Source organism: Tauraco erythrolophus, chromosome 13 (genome assembly GCF_009769465.1).
Source record: "Tauraco erythrolophus isolate bTauEry1 chromosome 13, bTauEry1.pri, whole genome shotgun sequence".
In the NCBI taxonomy this organism is placed as follows: Eukaryota; Metazoa; Chordata; class Aves; order Musophagiformes; family Musophagidae; genus Tauraco; species Tauraco erythrolophus.
This window is the reverse complement of record NC_141477.1, coordinates 22,415,929-22,435,887: the sequence shown is the minus strand read 5'-3', so window position 1 is coordinate 22,435,887 and position 19,959 is coordinate 22,415,929. Positions and strand designations below refer to the sequence as shown.

The window sequence follows — 19,959 nt, the reverse complement described above, 5'->3', positions numbered from 1 at the left end:
CTGCGGTGCCGAGATCTGTGTGCCAGGGGTGAAAAACCCACGTGGCTTCAGTGGCCTTCCCCTGCGGAGCTGTTGGGCTGGGTCGGGAGGTGCCAGCTCGTGCTTCTTGCTGCCCAGGTGGCAGCAGGGCAGCAGATACTCGCTCACACTAAGTGCACACTGAGCAGGACATTTTAGCTGATGATATGGTCCTGGATCCTTTCGCCCAGCCCATCGTACTGTTACACAGGACACGTACTACAGGAGCTGATAAATTGACCAGTGTTGTAAATATGTCAGGAAAGGTCAAGAAAATTATAGTCCTGCAGTTTTAGGCTTTTTTCTAGGGAGAATGAAGCGCTGTATCTGAGGTGCTCCGACCTGGGATGCAGGTCCTGTGCTGTGTTACCTCGTTACTTACAGTCAAGGCTGAGCTGGCAACAGTTCACGTCTTATTAGAGAAATTTCCGATAGATGTTCATGAAACTTCAGCAGGGCATCCCTAAGAAGGTTCACAGCTTCTCTTAAGCATCGTTGGTCTTCTAGTTGAAAAGCAAGTTTCTTTTTGAGAAGTTGCATGATAGCGTGAACATTGCTCGTTTTAATCAGAGCCCGCGACCTCCGCTGCTTCCTTCCGAAGCAGCATCATGTTCCACCTCTGAGCTAAAAAGATGTAAGAAATCTTGGTGAGAATCAGTAGCTAAAACGTCGTGTCTCGAGGCTGTGCTGTCAATTCATTCGCAGTGACAATAGGAAGAATTGCCACTGTTATTCGGAGGAGTATCTTGACACTTATCTGTCATCAAATAGGGACTGAAAGCTGGCTGTTAAACTCCTGATAAATTATCCCTATTTAGCCATTTGGGGAAACTGAGGGAGGAGGACGTTGAGATCCTGTTGTATGGATCTGCAAAGCGTCTTGTTCCTCATCTGCCTCAGGAAGAGAGAGGTGTCGGCACTTGGCTCTTGCTCAGCTGTGGGGATGAGAAAGAAACTGGGCTCCCCTGTTCCCAGAAAGGCAGGTTGGTTGGGCCCTTATGGGGCTGAGAAATAAGAATTACTGGTCAAATATATATTTTTTTTAAAAAAAAAACCTGTCCTTTCTGTAGTTTGTAACTCATTGTCCACAACCTGATGTAGCATCTCAGGCTGTTCACCTACAACACCTGGGCCTATATCTGGGCTGTCTCAACTACAGTGTTGATGCGTGATGTTGGGTGGCCAGTTTGTGTCTGTCTCTCCGTTCCAGATCTTCCTTTGACCTTTCATCTGCCGTGTCCATGTGGCCCAGAGGAATCAAGCCTGAGTTAAGGGTGATGAACTGCCATGGCCCCATCTGTGGTCAGGGAAAGCAGAAAAAAGATTCCAACAAAATTAGCACAAAAAGACTTGTTAGAGCAGTGCAAAGGGTGGGTGGGCGCACATGTGAGTGGTTTTTTTTTTTCTTTGTTTTTCCAGTCTTTATGTTTTCTGGCTCTCTGGTCCTGGGGAAATCCACACAGTGGTTGGTGCCTTGGGTTCCCTGATGGTGAAGGGAATTTCAGCAATAAATTGAATTGAACCCAGCTCCTAAATATTTGCCAGATGCTTCATGATCTTTCAGGGAAAGAGATCTAGAAATAACAAGGTTGTCTTCTTGTATTACCAAAGACCAGAGCTCTGCTTGGTTCCACCTTTCCTAAAGAAAACCCCACCGCACAGTTTGAAACTGAGGACACCCACAGCGCTGTGCAGGGGTTCACTTTAACACACCTTGTTCCTACAGAGACCTGGGCCATGTGTCAGTGTGCAGGTCCCTTTCTGCCTCCCTTTTCCCCCAGAGCCACCATGCAGCACCTCCTCCGAGCAGGAAAAATACTCCGGGATCAGCCCTTCCTCCTCCTGCTTGGGGTGTTCTTTCTGCTTTAGTCGTAAGGTGTTCTTGTTGGCAAGTCGGGTGGTCAGCTGCTCGCAGCACTTGGCTGATGTGTGCATCCCCTTTTCTCCTGCCTCTCACAGCAAGATGGCTTCTGGATCTATTCGGAATACTGTAACAATCATTTGGATGCGTGCATGGAGCTTTCCAAGCTGATGAAAGACAGCAGGTACCAGCATTTCTTCGAAGCGTGTCGTCTGTTGCAGCAGATGATTGACATTGCCATAGACGGTTTCCTTCTGACGCCGGTGCAGAAGATCTGCAAGTACCCTCTGCAGCTGGCGGAGCTGCTGAAGTACACCGCGCAGGACCACAGGTACGCCGCTCTCTCCTTACTGGGAAGGGTTTCGCTCGCTGCTTCTGTACTGGCCCCTCTGCACACACACAGGGCTTGGGATTTTCCTCTGTCCAGCTCTTCTCTTCAGGACATCTTGTGTAAATTGAAGCAGGGCAAAGGTTCAGCAGACAGTTAGGAAGCTTCTCAAAGCGCCGATTCTCAATGGAGCCAAACTCATGTCTGTTATCATCAGGCGTGTGAACTAATTACCCTTGGATGTACTTTCCAGTGCTACCAGTTACACTAGAAAAATTACCTGCTTGGCATTCAGTGGTCAGAAAGGCTCATTCCTTTATCCTGAAGAGGACCTCAGCACATAGCAAACGGAGGGCCACGGTCCGCAACTGAAACCTGAGTGTGCTCAGATTTGGGGATGATTCTGAACCTGCTCTGCTGTTCAGCCTGATTCCATCTCCAGTTTTGCCATTGGGTATAGGTGCAGAGTTTGATTACTTCTCAAAACTTCCAGGATCTCTTTTGCTGCTGCTGAGGGCAATCAACCTGACTCCCTGACCTAGTGTAAACCAGGAATAGTACCTATGATACCACTTGTGATATACTGCTATAAAAATAAGGTGAAAGAAGAATCAGGCCCCCTAAGGGTAGATTTTCTGCTGCCTCACCAATTTTCTTTCTTTTTCCAAAATGCATTTACAAGGAAGTGCTTCAGAAAACAAAAACGTCCGCAAATGTTTCAGAAACTTCTGCAAGTGTTTGAATTTTTGGTTCATTTTTGCCCCAAACCCAGCTCTAGAAGTGCAGAGAGACGTGATACGAGCAAAGAGATGCATTGGTTTGCTTTGACCCGGTTCACAAATTGACCGATTCGTACCGGCTGAATGCCCAGTTCAGAATCACCCATTTGGAGATGCGTTTGGCTCCAGATCCAATTTCTGGTTTTCCCTTCGTAACGAGACCAAATCAAACTTGGAGTGGACTCATGGGAATGTTAGAGTATCAGAAACCAGCTCCAAGACCCCAAATGTTGTGGCTTTTTTCCTTCCCAGCCATGTGATGTCCCCGCAGTGCTTACAGTGTGAATTCAGATGTGGCTTTATGGTGGGAAGCCATAAGCAGCCTCAGAGAGAAGAGGTCTGTGTTTGAAGTCACCTTCTCCGAGTTATTTGGTAGCAGTACGAAAGGGGATGTGGACAACACGATTACACGAGGGTTGAACTATTTTGGGAGTGCGTTCCTTTTTCTTTTGGGAAGTTTTAAAATCAACATGTTGTTAAGTAATCAGATATAGTCATATTCTGAGGAGACTCGGACCTTTCCTGTGGTTAAGCAACAAGTAGCTGATTCAGACTGAGAGCTCCTTTTCACTGGATTGTGTCAGTGATAGGACACAGCCATGGACACTTCATTTCTCTTCTTTCTTCCTTTTCTGAAAAGGGAGAGCAGGATTATATTTTCTTGCCTTGCATCAGTAAAGAGTAAACCCCCCGAAGCTGTAACATGGTGCATACACAAAACTCATGCCAGCTTTTGCCCTGTGCCATATCTCAGTGCTGGCATCTGGTGTACTTCCCTCGTGCAGGCATGGCCTGGAGAGTTTACTGACTGATGGAGGAATGGTGTTGTAATGCAGAATCGGGGTGGGTAACACCACAATTCCCTGTGGCCCAGCTCCTCCGGTTCAAGTGTTCAGAGAACCTGGGAGGGACCGATCCTCCAGACGACCCAGCTGACATCCCAGACAAGCTTAGTGCCACACATGGGAAAAGCGAGGCACAGAGAATGTGTCTTACTCACCATCAGATGATTCTGCACTGGGGCTGTGCAGAAAACCCAGACTGCTGTGGTTGCCTGCTTGAAATACAAATATTTTTCTCCTCTTGTAATTCTGGCTTTGGGATTGAGGCTGAGACGAGCAAAGCTTGAGATTGGAAAAGCAAATAATCTTTGGGGAATGTCATGTTGTGACAATATCAGACATAGGGAAAAGCCAGATAGAATCATAGAATCATAGAATGGTTAGGGTTGGAAGGGACCTCAAAGATCATCTAGTTCCAACCCCCCTGCCATGGGCAGGGACACCCTCCACTACACCAGGTTGCCCAAAGCCTCATCCAGCCTGGCCTTGAACACCTCCAGGGATGGGGCATCCACATCCCCACATTCAGATACCTGCAGGTTGGGATACCATCAGGGTCAGCCAGGAACCAGAGGAACTGAGGAGCCAACGGGAGCTTCAGCTGCGCCTGTTGGTCAGGCGGTGGGTTGTCCTCACGCGCTCGCGGTTTGATGGTGCTCCCAGTTAGATTGTGAGTCTGCAACAGAAGCTGGAAAATTACAGTGGACGAATGCAATGGAATCAGGGTCATCACTGGCTGAATTAGGAGTCTCTTAGGCACTCTGAGTAGAATTTAATATGTAGAAAAACCTTTAAATCAGTTGAACCATTTATGAAGTCAGGCAAAACTCAGAAAGGACCAGGAGTCCCAGTGGAAGCAAATAAGCTAGCTTCATCTGACAGTGGGACATCAGATTCTTCTTTTTTTCTGTGTCTTCACTTATACTGTACTATGGGTCTTCCCTGCCCCAGGTCAGGACAACAACCGCTCTCCCCCAGGTCAGCATGTGGTATTTGGCAAGAGTTGAACTTGCATTCTGCTTGAGCACTGGAAAGAGGTCATTGCAGCCCCGATATAATTGACAAACGATTTATTTACCTTAATTTCATAGTTAGTGCTGTCCCATTCTTATTTCACTGGCCAAATGCTTTGCTTCTGTTATTTTTTCTTCTTAAGTTTTTGCCAGCTCTACCACAGACATGGGCTAGGAGCCCAAAAAGTTCAGTCATGGCTCTTCCTTCTTGACTGCTTGAAAGAAAAATGTGCATGGGGTTTTCTCTTCAAAGATAACATTGGATTTAGTGAATTAACATTACCAAGATAAAACCCAGCTTGACTGGCACTGGCCTGCATGGAGGCAGGCGTGGGGATGTTTTCAGAGCCTGGCTCCCTTCAATTGTTTATTGTTTTGAGACTGGTTCATTTGAATTTTTCACAAAGCCACATCTGTTCACCTCTTAAAGATTTACTCCAGCTTAATATGAATTAAATATATGGAGGTCCTAAGTGTAGCTTGCTAGTGTCCTGAGCATTCGTGCCACGGAACTGAGCTGGAGTTAAGAGTGTATGAACATGTTACATGAGGAGAAGACTCTGCTAATGGGTGGGCTGACATTAGCCTCCCTTCTTTGCATGGGCATAATTGCTAGGAGGTCATTCGTGACTGTCTGTAAGCCCTACACCTCTTCCTACCTCTGTAGATCCTTTCTGGCCATAGTGACTCAGCTATTGTCCTACAAGAACTCATGGACGTTTTGAAGACCAGACTAATGTCTCTCTGGCACCGCTCCGTTTCTCCCTTACACAACCAAGCACTCACTCCATACAGATGGCCCCACAAAGGAAGGCACAAGACATTCTTTGTTGTGTATCATGATGGATATGTCAGGCAGCCCATCCTCTATTTTCCTTTACTTTGTTGAAAGACCAGTCCTGATATTCTCGAATTTGTAGGCTTTTTTTTTTAACCGCGCTAGAATTTTGACATAGGAATTGCATAAAAATTGAACATGCATCTCGATTTCATCCAAGAAAGGATGGCAAAATAGCAAATAATGTTCTGTTGTGTATCATATTGTGATTGTGTCTTAATATTTATCCTGTTTGGATCACATGGGGAAATGGATCTAATTCACAGCATTCACCCCTATTTCAGCTGTCACCAGTGCAATTCTTAGCAATAATCAATAAAGCCATTCCCCCTGCAGCTGCCCGAGATCGCAGTTTTTCTCATTAGTCAGCAATCAATATCAGCCCTTAAGTTAATAATATATTATGGTGGCATTATGGCAGCTGGCCTTGTCTGTCTTTCCGATTGAAATGAACATTAAGGTTCCTTGGAATGGAGAAGAAGGCACAGGGTGGAAATCAATAGCATTGATTTCGGCATCACTTTTTGAGAAGACTGATCATCATCTTTGCTGGCGCTGGCGGGAGGCTGTTTTCACTCTTTGTTATTACACTCACAGCCCCGTCCAGGAAAAAAAACCAAAATTGCTTTGATTTGCTCACCTGAAGTCTGCAGTAAGAGTGAGTGCCAAGGGCTGAATGCTCTGTGGCACTCGTGGAGTCACCTTACGGCTTGGAAGGGGCTCCGGCCTTGTGTCTAATAGAAAAAATATTTTCTAATGTTTGTTTTAAAAATGGTAGAATCCAGGCCCAAAGACATAGGCTATGAAAATGTTCAGACTTTCTTTTAGGATGTTCTTCAGCTGAGCACCTTAAGGCTTGGAAGAACGCTACCTCCCGCTGTTGTTTGTTGGGTCGGTGGAGGCTCAGCTGTTCCCAGTTGGGCTCCCCTCATGCAAACCAGTTGAGGAGCTGGCTGGTTTCTCTGTCTCATACACACACAACTTCAGTTTCAAGCAAGCTGCTCTTTTGGGATCCACAAAGACATTGCTGATGGAAAAAAATACGGTGTCCTAATAACGAGCGGCAAATCCTGCCTGCGTTGCTTTTGGAAAGGAGGGTGGGATTATGCTGCTGCTAACGAGAGACCCCTGTGCATTTCCCCTGCACATCAGGCTCCGTTTCATGGGCTGTTGTTTTGTGTTCAACAGCGACTACAGGTATGTGGCTGCTGCTCTCGCCGTCATGAGGAACGTGACCCTACAGATCAACGAGCGGAAGCGGAGATTGGAGAACATTGACAAGATAGCTCAGTGGCAGGCCTCCGTTCTGGACTGGGAGGTACAGCACCCGCTCGGCCCCGGTTTAGGAGCTATAAACCTGGAAAAAGTAAATTTTGTGCAGTTGTTGGACTTATCCTAGACCACATAGTTCATTTCACACAACATGGTCTGGATATAGGTTGGATAAGACCCCAAAACGGGGATTAAATTTGGGACAGAGAAGACTTATTTACAGATTTTGGAGATGGTTCTGAAGTTGTAAAACATTAATGGTACTCTGAAGGAAATCTAGGGTCCTGTTCCAATTTCATCAATAGAAATCTGGAATAACTTTTGTGATTTAAGTGCTGTTGTCCTGGGAGCGAGAGAGATTTGGATCAAACTCTGTGTGCATTCCAGCTCTGTGCTTTGTCACTGGGGAAGAAGTAGGGAAAGAGGTAATAAAAAGCCCTCAAAATCGTGACAGATTAAGAAACTGGAGAAAACTCTTCTGGTGGGTGCTTTATGATTAGAAGCCAATACATTAAGCTAAAGTTAGAGATGCTGTTTGCACATTTAAAATGAGTACCCACAAAAAGAGGGGTTTTGAAGCAGACCGAGGAGAAATGTTTTTGTAAATCCCTCTCTATGTTGTCATCGATCCATGTGTTTAGCAAGTGGACACTCAGAGTGATGGAGTAGCCTTTCTTCCTCCTCACAGTCACAACAATTTGGAATAACTCCACATTCAAGTCAGTGGAGTCGTACTATGTAAATTGGTATATGGGAAAGATGCATGAATCATTGAGTTATTGGTGGTTTTTTTTCCAGAAAAGATCTAGGAAGGCTGTGAGAAGAGGGAGAGAAATAAGGTGCCTCACCTTCTTATTGTGTATTTTCCTTGACTGAATTAGTTTTGTTGCTATAACGAAGGCTGGATTCAGCCCTGGGTCTCTTGATAAAACGTATAAATGCAGCAATCATAGCTGGTTCTTAACTTGTGACTGGTGTGAGAGCAGAGAACGCAGATGATTTGCTTGATTGTTTTATTGTTGTTTACTGCGAAGAAACCTCTTCCTTACTGACACGCAGACTCATTTTCAGAATTAGAAAACTGCTCTCAAGGAGGCACAGACCCATCAGATGTATCTTCAGCCTGGAGTATATTCCATGGGATGAGCTAATGTGTGTCATTTGTAAGAAATGCCAAGACCCTCATTGTAAATAAATCTAGATTAGGGACAGATCAATTCCAAGGCAGTGAATAGTCATGTGTGAGTGGAAAGCCAAGGTGACCCCCACCTAGGATTTGTGGAATAGCAGTTTCTTTCTCTCTTCCATTAGCTCAGTTGATAATTCATTTTTATTTAGCCATATCCTTGATAATTCATTCCTGTTTAGCTTTAGCCATATCCTTTATAATTCACTCCTGCTTAGCAGTACCCATTCTTTATCTCCATCCTATCCTCAGGAACTGGCCAAATCATTTTTCCAGGCTTTTTTCAACTATTCCAGATTTTAAGCACAATATTGCAGCAGCATCCTTCAACTTCTCGTAATGTAGCAAAACTTGCTGTTGCTAGTGCTCAGAGGTCCAAGGGGAATACAGGTACTGCCCCCATTCAAAGGAAAACACCCTTCTTGCCATTTTTACTCTGTATTTTGGATCAAGAAGAGTCATAGAGTTGTGGTGAGAACACTAAAGGAGGAGGGTTAGATCCAGCAGAGGACTTTACTACTTGATTCTTTCTTCTGCAGTAACTTCTGAATCAGATCCAGCCCCTGCTTCACAGATGTCCATGTAGTGGCCATAAGGATGCACAAAAACCCAAAATACTCCCAAGTTAGCCATAGTGTAATGCAGGAAGAGAGCAGGAGAGATCAAAAGCTGTGCCAGATGCCTAGATCTGTCCTTGATCTGTGCAGATACTCTCTTTAGGCATTGCAAACCCAAGCTCTGGACCAGTGATGTTGACTCTCTGATTTGAAATTGCATTTTCATTTCTAAATTTACCCACGTTTTGCAATGAGATGTCAGAAAAAGATTTTTAAAGCAGAAGAAAAAATCCAAACCAAACAAAAAATATGTAATGAGTAAGTATTTGAAATGTTCTTGTACACAAAGCGTGTGTACACATTTTCTTGCAAGGAGAGGGTGTTATTTGGAATGTTGTTGATCTTAAAACAAATAGAAAAAGTAGAGGAAATGTCCTAGCTGATTTAAGCAGAAGGGATTTTACTGATCCCATGGATTCGTGCCTGTGTGCTTCAGGAATCATTTTTATCCCTCAAGATTTTCTGCGTGGCCCTTTGAAGATCAACTTCAGGGTCGGTGTTTGAAAAATGCAAATGTCCTTGAGTTAACCAAGGCCAGATTTTTTTTTTTTTCTGAGAAGTCACGTAAGCAGGAACTGAAGGTTTAAATTGCAAATGGGACCAGGAAAGAGTGGCGTGGCTCTAGTGGCAGCTGATAACCGTGCCACCGCAGCCAGGCCGTGACGTTTAAGGAATTACTGGCACCTTTGCACGAGAAGTGACCGAGCAGAATCCTAAAGGAAGATTCTGATCTCACTGACTGCTGTAAATTAGGAATAATCCCAATCACTTTGAGAAGCGTTCCTGTAAAATTCGTAGGAACGTGGTCTTGAGTGAAAAGCCTGGATTGGACCGTTGCCGTGTACGACTCACTTCTTTCTTTTGTAACCTGAATTTCCAGTATATAAAAAGATGTAGAGAGGTGCTGCCCCCGCCTGCACCGAATTCTCTAGTGCCTTTTGTCCTTTCCGTCGTTAACGGCGCAGAACGTAGGGCTTCCACCACCTCCTGCCGAGACCTTTCCATGCCTGAGAGCTCTCGTTGTTATGAAGTGTTTCCTGATGTTCAACCTCTGTTTTCCTTCGCTCAGCGTCATCCCCTTCCTTGTTGCTAAATAGGCTCAGATCAAAGCAGTGACATTTCAAGGCAGGTGGACAAAACCAGCGCACAAAGTTAGCTGGAGCGGGTTCAGAGCAGCCTGGAAGTCTCCTCTGGCTCAGACTTCAGACAGAGCCCATCCTGGGCAGCCCTTACATGCCCAGTCCCTCGTGTGCTCCTGCCCTCTGAGATCTCAAAGGTTAGTGGGTAGAATCTAGACAGATATACACGCACAGCAGTTCTCTAAAGGGATTATTTCCACAAAGCCCATCATCGGGTCTGAGTCCTGGCAAGCCCCGGCTGGGCAGCGCTGTATTTACGGCACGCAGAGGAGGCAGTGGGAGTGCAGGAGCGGCGCGTCCCTGCCGTCCTCCCCGCGCACGGTTTGCTGCACGGCCATCGGAGGAGCACGTTCACTGCTCTCCTGCCCTCCTGCAAGGCCAGGGAGGCAAGCTGGTGAGCGTGCTGCGTGCCCAGCTCGCTCCTGGGCAGGACTTGCCGGCTTGGCGTGTGCGCGGGCACGGCCGCGGTGCCCAGCGCAGCCCCCAGCGCAGCTGCACCCTTCTGAGTGCCCGTCACAGATGACGTGAAGGTGGAGAACAGCTCTGCGCCTTGGCAGACCTCAGAATTGCTCTGTTTTGTGCCTTTTCATGCAGCGCTCGAGCCAAGGCAAAACAAAACGAAGCAGCAATCGCTGCAGCGTGTCAGGCTCCCTCCCCGGCCCTCGTGGCAGCTGCCAGCAATGCTTTCCTCCCTTTCAGACCAGGTTTTTCTCAAATGAGGCACCCATTCCCTGGGATGGGAGCTGTGGAGGTCCTCAAGCTAGTGGCAGGATGTTTGGCACAGGAGAGAGCCTTGCTCATCAGCCTGGCTTAGTTTTAACTTGCTATTTAAACAGATGCTTTGGTTTATGCAGATATCTACATATTTCTACCAAAGATTACCAGGGGTTGCCACTTTGGCCGGTCTCAAGAGTGTTAAATTTACATGAAGGGAGAAATATATATAATTGGGAGATATAATGAACACTGTCCTTTTAAATTTCTTCGCATTCTTGTTATTTACGGGTCCTTTAAATCAAGACTCGGTGCCCTTAATTATGTAATAGATGATAGTTGGCTTCAGCCTAATATTACGTTATTGAATCCAAGAATGACATGAAAAAAAAGCTGCATGCAACCAACGTACTGGTTTCAAAGTGAGGGCAGCCTGATGAGAAATCCTCCTGGGAAAAAAATCGCATCAGGGACTGAAACAGATCCTTCTTTTTTTTTTTTTTTTCTTCTTCTTCATTTTGTTTTTTTTTTTCTTCCCAGCAACAGAAGGTATCAAAAAAGGAGCCTGATGAAAAGGACAATGTTTCTCTCGCTTTCCTTTTTCTGATCTTTCTGCAGCCCAGAGTGCTAATCAGGCTGTCAATCTCTAATTAAAGAACAGCAGTGTCAGGCAGAAGAGAGCCCCGCTCGCTGAATGTTAACTAGGAAAGGGGATTTCGTGCCCAGCAGTGACAGCAAGGAGCCGTGTCAGGAGGTGGGCTCGGGCACAGGGGAGCAGGTCCGATGGGCTGATGAGCATTTCTGAGCCTGGGACAGCATCTGCTCAGGGATTGCTCATGGGAAGAAGGAGCAGGAGGTGTAACGTGCTGCAGCTCGCAGTGCCGTGCCCTTCCTTGTTACGTTGGTGCTCCTAATGGCACTTCTTTCATGACAATAGTGAAAACCCTTTAGTTCCTCCCAGTTTCTCTTTGCAGAGATTGGTGGTCACCTATAGCCTACCTGGGGAGCTGATGGTCAACATCTTTCTGTAGCAGCAGCAGCAGAGCTGACCCTCTGCTGGGACAGTCAGGATTAGCCCTGGGACTCGATAGATCATCGTAGCGCTGGCAAGCTCGGGGGACCATGAAGCTCATGTCCAGCCTGGGTCTGGGTGACCTTCTGCTCCCCTTACTGCACACTAAGTAGTTGGACTCTGGGACTGCATGAAGAAAAGAGGAGTCAGCTTTCTTTTTGCTGTTCGTTGTATGTAGCAGGATGCACAGTGCAAACCCTTGATGCAGGCTGGGGAGGGCTGAGTTCTTTATTATAGGCTTATAGGATAACTTAGGTTGGAAGAGACCTCAGTAGGGCATCTAGTCTCTTGGCCATTTTGCTGCCCAGTAGGGACGTTCCACCAGCAGAAGACAGTTCATGCTGTTCAAAGACATGGTATAACTGTGTCAGGGGAAAAAAATGCCTTTCAAGGTTCATTGCATCTGCTGTAGGAGGCTGTAGCAGCGCAGCGAGGCTGGTGTATTGCTATAGCAGCCGAGGGCTTGAGGAACAGGCAGGGCCATGGAGATGCTGCTCCTGGGAGCTGAAGGCTGGCCGGCTGTGTGCTAGTCCAAAACTATTTGCAATATAGGTTTCCAAATTTGCTAACCCAGCACTGGAAATCATCTATTTCTAGCCTATAGACTGTATATATAAATTGTTTTCCCAACATAGAAAATGCAATATAAATCCTATCATTTCAGATCTAAATTTTTTTGGTTTGTATTGCTTGCAGGGACTACACAGTTTGGATTCAGCTAATCAAGTAGAAGTGTTTGCAGAGTCCTCTGTGTGTCCTCAGGCTTGAGATGCTACCACAGGAGCAAAAGACAGAACTGGCTTTCTATTTTTAGCAGACAGCCTCTTCTAGGCTCGCCCCCTCTCTTAAAAGCTCCCATCCATAGCCTCGTGTGAATCTTCTTTGTATAAGCTCACATCTAGCCAGGAAAGCCCACAATTTCTGCGACGGTGTGTTTTCTTCAGAGGCTTCTTGTTCAAGGGCTTGCAGATACCTGAGCTGTCGCAGCAGCTCGTGGTCCCCAGTTGCTGGCCAGGAGGTACCACGGCTGAAATCGGACCCTGACACCACACTCTTGAGACCTTGCAGGATGTGCAGCCTGTCCCTTCTGGGAATGACCCTCTGTGTTCCTGGGAAGTTATCCCTAATAGCACAGCCACAGAAGTGAGATGGAGAGGTGGATAAACACCTCGCTAAGGCGATTTGAAAGTCTGTGCTGCAGCATGATGATGCAGCGACTTAATGAAGTTGCTGTTGTCACAGGGCCCAGGGACTCAGGCAGTCGCTCCCAATCAATGCTGAGAGGTTAATTACACATTCACCTGAGCAGCAGCCTGAAATCCTCACCAAGAAATTAGGAGTGAGGATGACTTTCGGTTGCTTTGGCACCTACAAGTGTAAGCAGTCCCAGGAAAGCCTGTCTGTCTGGATGCCCCCTTCGATGGCTGAACCTTTACAAGCTGTTTGCTGAGATTTTGTGATGCTCTTGTCCCAGAAATTGGTTCTAGTTTGGTATCAAAGGCAGAACTGCACTAGTCTCAGAGCCAAAAGGAAGGAAAAAAAAAAAAAAAAAGCTTTTCTCTCACTTGCTCCTGAATCCAGCTCCTTACCTTTTAGCTGAAGTCATCCTGATGCCTTCTGTGGGCTTTCAGAGCGAGAGATACACTGAGATGCCCACAGGGCAGGTGCTGCTGAATTCACCCATTTTTAATAAATAGATTTTAATTAACTTTTTAAAAAGTCCAGCTCATCCCAATTAGCGGAGGGTGACTGCATTTGTTCTCTCAGAGAGTGGGAGAGAGAGCAATGTGTTTGCAAGACCATCTGCTCATGAATCCTTAAAAAAAAATGGGAGAGGAAAACAAGCGTTAGCCGGAGGCAGAGGAAGGGTGAGGGCATTCTGGCAGCCGGCCGGGGAGGCCTTGCCAGCGGTGGGGGGGTGGAGGCTGCCAGAGGAGCTGGGGTGGTCCTGACAGTTTTTTGGAGATGGGAGAAGGGACTAATTGCCTGAATGAGTGGGAGGAGAGGCAACAACGTGGAGGGGTGAGTTTTGGCATCCTCACGGGTGGGGGAATTGATATCCCAGTGTAGAGGACTTTGGTAGCTGGCCTGAGATCTCAGGAGGGGATGTGTGTTGGGATGGTGTTTTAAAGGGAGGGGGTGCCAGGGAATTTGCTACCCTGAAAACAAAGTGGCTCTGCCGTGAGCAGGAGGAAGGGGCTTCACTCTCAGGATGCCACTGGCACCTGCAGGGAGAGCCGGGGTCTGCTGGTACCTGGAAAAGAGAGGAGGGAATAGGGACAGTGTCTGGAGCAGCAGTTCTGCTGTTTCTTTCGTCGTTGCGATGTGAACCACAATGGCCACGCTTCGAGCGTCCACGCTTTTACTTCATTTATTTTCCTTCCTTCAGAATTATCCCCCATCTCCAGTTTCTGGTCTGAAGTCAGACGGGGCGGCTTTGAGAGCTGCAGAAGGGCCAAAATCTTAATTATTGTTCCTCCCCATCCTGCAAAGAGAAACATATCCACTGCCACTCAGCCTCGTTCTCTGTGCCCTTTAGGGAGACGATATCTTGGACCGCAGCTCAGAGCTGATCTACACGGGAGAGATGTCCTGGATTTACCAGCCTTATGGACGGAACCAGCAGCGTGTTTTCTTTCTCTTTGATCACCAGATGGTTCTCTGCAAGAAGGTAAGGACATCCAGGGAGAAAGCAGCACGCCTAAGGACATGCTGCGGACAGGCTTCCCAGTCCAAAGTGGTTTCTAGGGCAAGGTGGCTGTTTGCTACACATGCGGAAGAGGACATGGATAGCAGTGAGGAAGGGCAATCAACGTGCTAGAAATACTGAATTATGGGATGGTGAGTATACTGTGATAGAGAGATTTTATGCTTGTAGCGAATCCAGCCTCCACTTGTTCACTTCGTGCCTTTTTCTCATGCGCCCCTCGTTTGGCTCGTTGCCTCCCTTCTCCGTTTGGGTTTTGGCTGCAGCATATGATCTGGGATTAGATAGCTCTGGGATTTCGGTATGAAGCCTGGCACTTGGGCAGACAATTCAGTTACTGCAGTAACATGATATTTGCTGCCCCTTGAAGAAATATCAGGCAGCAGCCTGGTCTGTAGCAAGGTGTAAATGCTGGCACTTGGTGAAATGCTTTTTGAGCCTCGTCCTCTTGTAGCTGCTGTGTTGGTTTTTATAAGGCATATCTCTGCTGTTAAACCCATCATGAAGGTAGAAGAAGGTGGTGAAGAATCCTGATGGTGATGTGTTGTCGTAGTGTTAATAGCAGCAGGTGAGCTGTGTTAAGCAGCAGCATCGTAGCTGTATTGCTGGAGTCCAGCTAAGGTGGTCCCAGCTCGTTACCATCACAACTGCTGGAACTGAAGGGATGGAGCACACAAGTCCTGGGTTCCTCTGTCTGCTGTCAGACATTTCGACTGCAGCGACGCAGATAACTGCGCAGAGGGAGTCCCCTGGACCGGCTTCAAGCAGGAGTGAGGGTGAGCTGCAGACATCTCCGGCCAAACACACCAGGGCTGTCTTCCTGTCACATCTCATGAGCTAAAGAAAGGTTGAGCGAGACCTGTGCGGCGTGGCAGCCCTCCGAGAGTGCCCTGCCGCCGCAGGAAGCGGCGTGGGTGGGGGCGTGGGTGGCTCCTGACTCACCGTGGCATCACTGCCCGCTGCCGCCGTACACGGAGCTGCGGCCTGTGCAGTTCAGTGGGTGGCACGTTCTTCTCCTGAGTCATGGTCGACTGAAATTTTACCTTCTGGAATGCATGTGCTTATTTTTCCCCTCCTCGTTGCTGTGCCTTTTGCTTCTTTCCTGGCTCTGTAAAAAAAAAAAAAAAAAAAAAATAACCACAGAGCAACAAGTCAGATGTTCAGAGAACTGTCAAAACAAGTCTGGAAGTACGCAGCTGGGTTCAATTATTAATCTTGACCTCCTGCACTTTGCTTGTGACCCTGAATTTCCGATTCATAAGGCAGCATCCAGTTTGGCTTGCGCTGGCAGTGACCCAGAGAGGTATCAAGTGTTCCCTTAACTCCTGGGAAGGTCAGAGCTGGGCTTTCCGTGGCCGTCGGTACGAGCAGAGAGCGTTCAGCACTGCCCAGCGGGCTGCCGCGGGCTCGAAGGTTGTACCAGTATGCAGCCAGCGTTAGCGTGACGCTGTCCTCGTGGCACCGTCCTTGTGGCACCGTCCTCGTGACACCGTCCTCTCCCCTTAGGTGTTCAAAAGGCGTTTTGTGGTGTGTTTTGTGGCGTTTGTGACAGTTTTGGGTGTTGGTTCCTTCCCTTTGAACTCCCTTGTCTGTAAAATGTGTTGCACCATGGGCTCACGTTGCTGAGACTGTCAGGTCCCTGCTCACTAGCTCATGCAGTGGAAGATGAAATAATGTCTATGTGGCAAAACTGGCTGGAATCAGCTTCACTCCAGTAGGCTCAGGTGAGGCGTCAGTGGCATTCACTGGTACCAGTAGATGCACGTTAGGTCCAGGAAGACGGTATATGAATTTCTGCAATATCTGGAGAAGAGCTAGTGAAAGTTTTTCTTTTGGTGCAAAAATTCCAGCAGTATTCTGCTTCCAGCCAACCGATATGCAGGATATCTCAGTCCCAGGAGAGCACATCGCTACGTGCGTGTTCGTGTCTGTATTGCAAGCTGCCGATCCTTTGGGCTGGCAGTATTGCAGCTGAACCCAGGCAGAGCATTAAAAAATTCTGTCTATAGCCAAGGTAGCAGCTCCTTTTGTACCCTTTATTTAAGGTGAGCGCTGGGTGCAAAGTAACATGCCCCTCTACTCCCACGTAAGTTTGGGTTTCTTCATAGCAGTTTTGCTATCAGTTAGTAAACGATGATGACTGCTCCAGTTCAACTGTTCTGTGTCCTTTGTGTGGCTCTAAAGACAAGGCACAGTCCACATTCTCAACAAACATCATTATTTCTACTGTTCTTCTATTGGATCAGGTTTGGGCCATCAGCTTTACAGGCAGATGGCCTAGGAAGGTTGCAGCAGGACTCCTGTCGTATGCTACCAAGAATTACCGTGTTTCTTATTCCTGCTGATCCATCCATCGATGTTGCCTGTGTCTAAGGAATAAGGTCTGTTGGCTATGGAGGTATTTCTAGTATCCAGCTACCTGCTTTCAGCAGCAGTTAACGTATTTCCAAAGAAACCCTTGTCTGCTTTGAATATGGCTTACTTTCCAGAAGCTTTGCCATCCCTTTCTGTTGATGTCTGAAAACGTTGTGAGGTTATGGAGCCTTTTTTTGTTGGACATCTGGCCAAGACATTTCTGTGAGGGAGGATAATTCTCAGGGTGATTCTTCTTGAGATTATCACCTCGTTGTTCCCTCGCTTGATACGCCTGCAGAAGATCATCAGTAATGCCAGGCCAGCCACCTGACAGACGGGAGCTCACTGATCAACATTAACTGTATTTATTAGTTGTTCCCAAACATTTCAAACAAGGTTTCAGCATCTGCCTGGCCTTTTGAAATCATGGGTGTCCACAGATGTCTGCAGGTTGGAATCACTCCCTTGTATCCTATTGCTCACTCATCTCATAAAGGTGATCTGCTGCTCAGCAGATGGGTGGGATGGACTGAGAGCTGCTGGTGGGAGCAGCTCCTTGAACGTGAGCATCTTTCTTGTCTTCCCACACAGGCTGCGCCTCCTAGGATTTTTCCAAGGGCTTTTGCAACGTGAGCTGAGCCAAGGGTCCAAATGGGCAAATGGGCATGTGGGCAGCTGGGTGATTATCTGGTTGAGGGATTGTTTGCATACAAAGGACCAAATATTAGCATAGTCATTAATATGACTGTATTGACTATATGACTGTATTAATATGACTGTAATGAACTAGCCATTAACGTAGTTCAGCAGTCAGGAAAAGAGTGATGGCACTGGTCAGATCCAGAGGCAAAGCTCAGACCCTTCCCTGGTTGCCAGTGTAAGTCCCACTGCCTCAGACTGAGAAATCCCGAATGCATTTCCATGACCACCACGTCTTGGATAACTGATGGGACTTCAGACAGAGACCTAGTTTGTGAAAATGAGTAACTGTGAACGGCCGCGTTCAAATGCACTTGGCAGATGTTATCTCTGCCAGCATGGGTATATTTAAGTCTCTTCCAAGCAGGAAACTTGCAGTAAGATTTACGAGGGCTGCATGAATAAGAGCAGTAGCAGCAGGTGGAGGAGCTGACACCGTGGTAGCCAGCTTCCATTTCTGGCAACCATTTTGCAAAGCACCTTCTGTGGGAGAATTGTAACAAACCAAATTGGTTTCTGAGATTTGCAAATAAATCTCTTTGGCTTAGATTTTGCCGTCAGAGACAGCACTGGTCACTTCCTAATATCACCACTGAATTATTTTCTGGTGCTAGGAAGTGAGAAGTTTAATTGGATGAAATGACCATGTCAACCATTTCAGTGTTAATGGACTGAATGCTGAAATACCAGTGGATGTAGATAGCACTGTGGACTTCTGGAAGAGCATGGGGAGCACAGAGTTAGTTTGGATGTCTACAGTTCCTGATAAAGAACCACTGGGAGAGCTCATGATTTAGGTTTTCGTTGCAAATCTGAGTAACGTTAGCCATTGGATTAATGACAAACCCTCCTAATGAATTTTCTGCCTGTGTTTCCCGAACCAGAGGTTGGGACGTTGCAGTGTACACGAGGACAACGTGGTACATTCTTCAGAAGAGATGTCAGTTTGTTGCCCTAACGCAAAAATGCCTTTTGGAAAGGAAGAAGGGAACAAACTGTGTAGGAAGCAAGCACTGGCCTCGGTGTGACTTACCATATGTCTATAATCAGGAAGAAGAATGCACATTCCAGTATGCTAACTGTAATTACCAAGAAATGAAGTCAATCCTTGATGATGGTGGCATTAAAAGATGTTGCCTTAAAGGCACAGGGTCTACTTTTCTTATCACCCTGAAGTTGAGAGAGTTTGACACAGAGATGCTTTAAATTTGCAAATCATAGTACTTAACATCCAGGAGTGTGACACACAGTATTAATTATGATCATAGCTTGTTATGTTGGGAGATGCTCGAGGTGCTTATCGTGTAATAGATGAGGATCTTCTTTTTTTTCCCGTTCTGGGTAATAGTTTGGATTTCCCCAACGGGCTCGGGAGCGCTGTGGCATTAGGCTGGAAACGACAGTACGAAGTATGAAGGGTTAACAGAGTTTCTGCACCAAATTATGCTTTTCTTTCACCAGCAGTTGAACAGTCCTTGACGGGGCTCCGTGTTTAGTGTTTTCTGACAGCGCAGAAAGATCAGTGACTGCGTGAAACACATTTAGTTTTCATTTGCACTTTTTATGTGTCTCTTGTAATCAGGAGGCAACGCAAGCTCCAGCTTGGGGTTTATTGCTGTTGCCATCTTCCCCTGAGCTCGCAGAGCAAAGCAGGTTGGAGGAGAAGCAAAATGAGACCAGTTTAATAGCAACAGCCAGCCAGCCAGAAATAGCTGTGCTACAGGAGAGAGAGTAAATAAAGTAATCCTGTCAAACTCCATTGCAGTCCAAGTTTCCAAATGGGAAGATAAAGGAGACATTTCTGAGCCCTTTTAGTGTAAGAAGGTCTAGTTCCCATATCCCTTCTGTTAAAAACATTGGGGTAATCTTTGCACCAAAACAACGGCCCTGCTTTTATTACGGGCTGAATGGGTCTCACTGGGCTAGCCGAAAATCTTGTTTGCAAGCACAGAGCAGCACTGGGACAATTCTTATTACTTAAGTGTTTTTCTGACCCACAAAGAACACTGTTTGACTTTTGCAGCACCTCCTACCCCTTCTCTTTTCCTCCCAGTAACGCAGATGTCCATGAAATGTCATGTTTTGGCTCAGGCCTGGGTCCAGCCTGCAGCAGGGTGGGAAAATGGGTCAGGCTGTGTCTCACTGTTCTCAGGCAGCAGCTCGGTAGGGACTCGGTGGATGCTGCACTGGCAGGCAGGGCATGCTGCTGCTTGAGTGAGGGAGACAGCAAAAGTGAGCATGAAGATGACCAAAGAAAACACACTGGCCTGGTCACAGCTCCAGAGCAAAGTGGAAGATGATGTTTTTAAGGAACAGTGTTTCCACAGCCCCACTGACGCAGCCCTGTGTTCATGCCCAGAGGGTTCTGTGGGTCCAGATTGTAGAGCATGGCAAGGAAGGTTGATCTTCCTGCCAGTCTCCTTGGCTAGCAGGTGGCTGAACATGAGGGATGAATTATAGAGTCATAGAATCATAGAATGGTTTGGGTTGGAAGGGACCTCAAAGATCATCCAGTTCCA

The 19,959-nt window shown here is 46.9% G+C and overlaps 1 protein-coding gene across 2 annotated transcripts in view; it reads left to right on the top strand.

Moving 5' to 3' along the window:
- ARHGEF9 (Cdc42 guanine nucleotide exchange factor 9) overlaps positions 1-19,959 on the top strand; it is a 184,229-nt gene that overhangs the window by 141,825 nt on the left and 22,445 nt on the right. The window contains exons 7-9 of one of the 2 annotated variants that reach the window (XM_086619470.1): positions 1,978-2,210; positions 6,868-6,997; positions 14,219-14,350. In XM_086619470.1, the coding sequence (XP_086475596.1) occupies positions 1,978-2,210; positions 6,868-6,997; positions 14,219-14,350 (495 nt within the window). The remainder of the gene's footprint in view (positions 1-1,977; positions 2,211-6,867; positions 6,998-14,218; positions 14,351-19,959) is intronic. The other variant, XM_086619471.1, reaches the window with a different exon arrangement.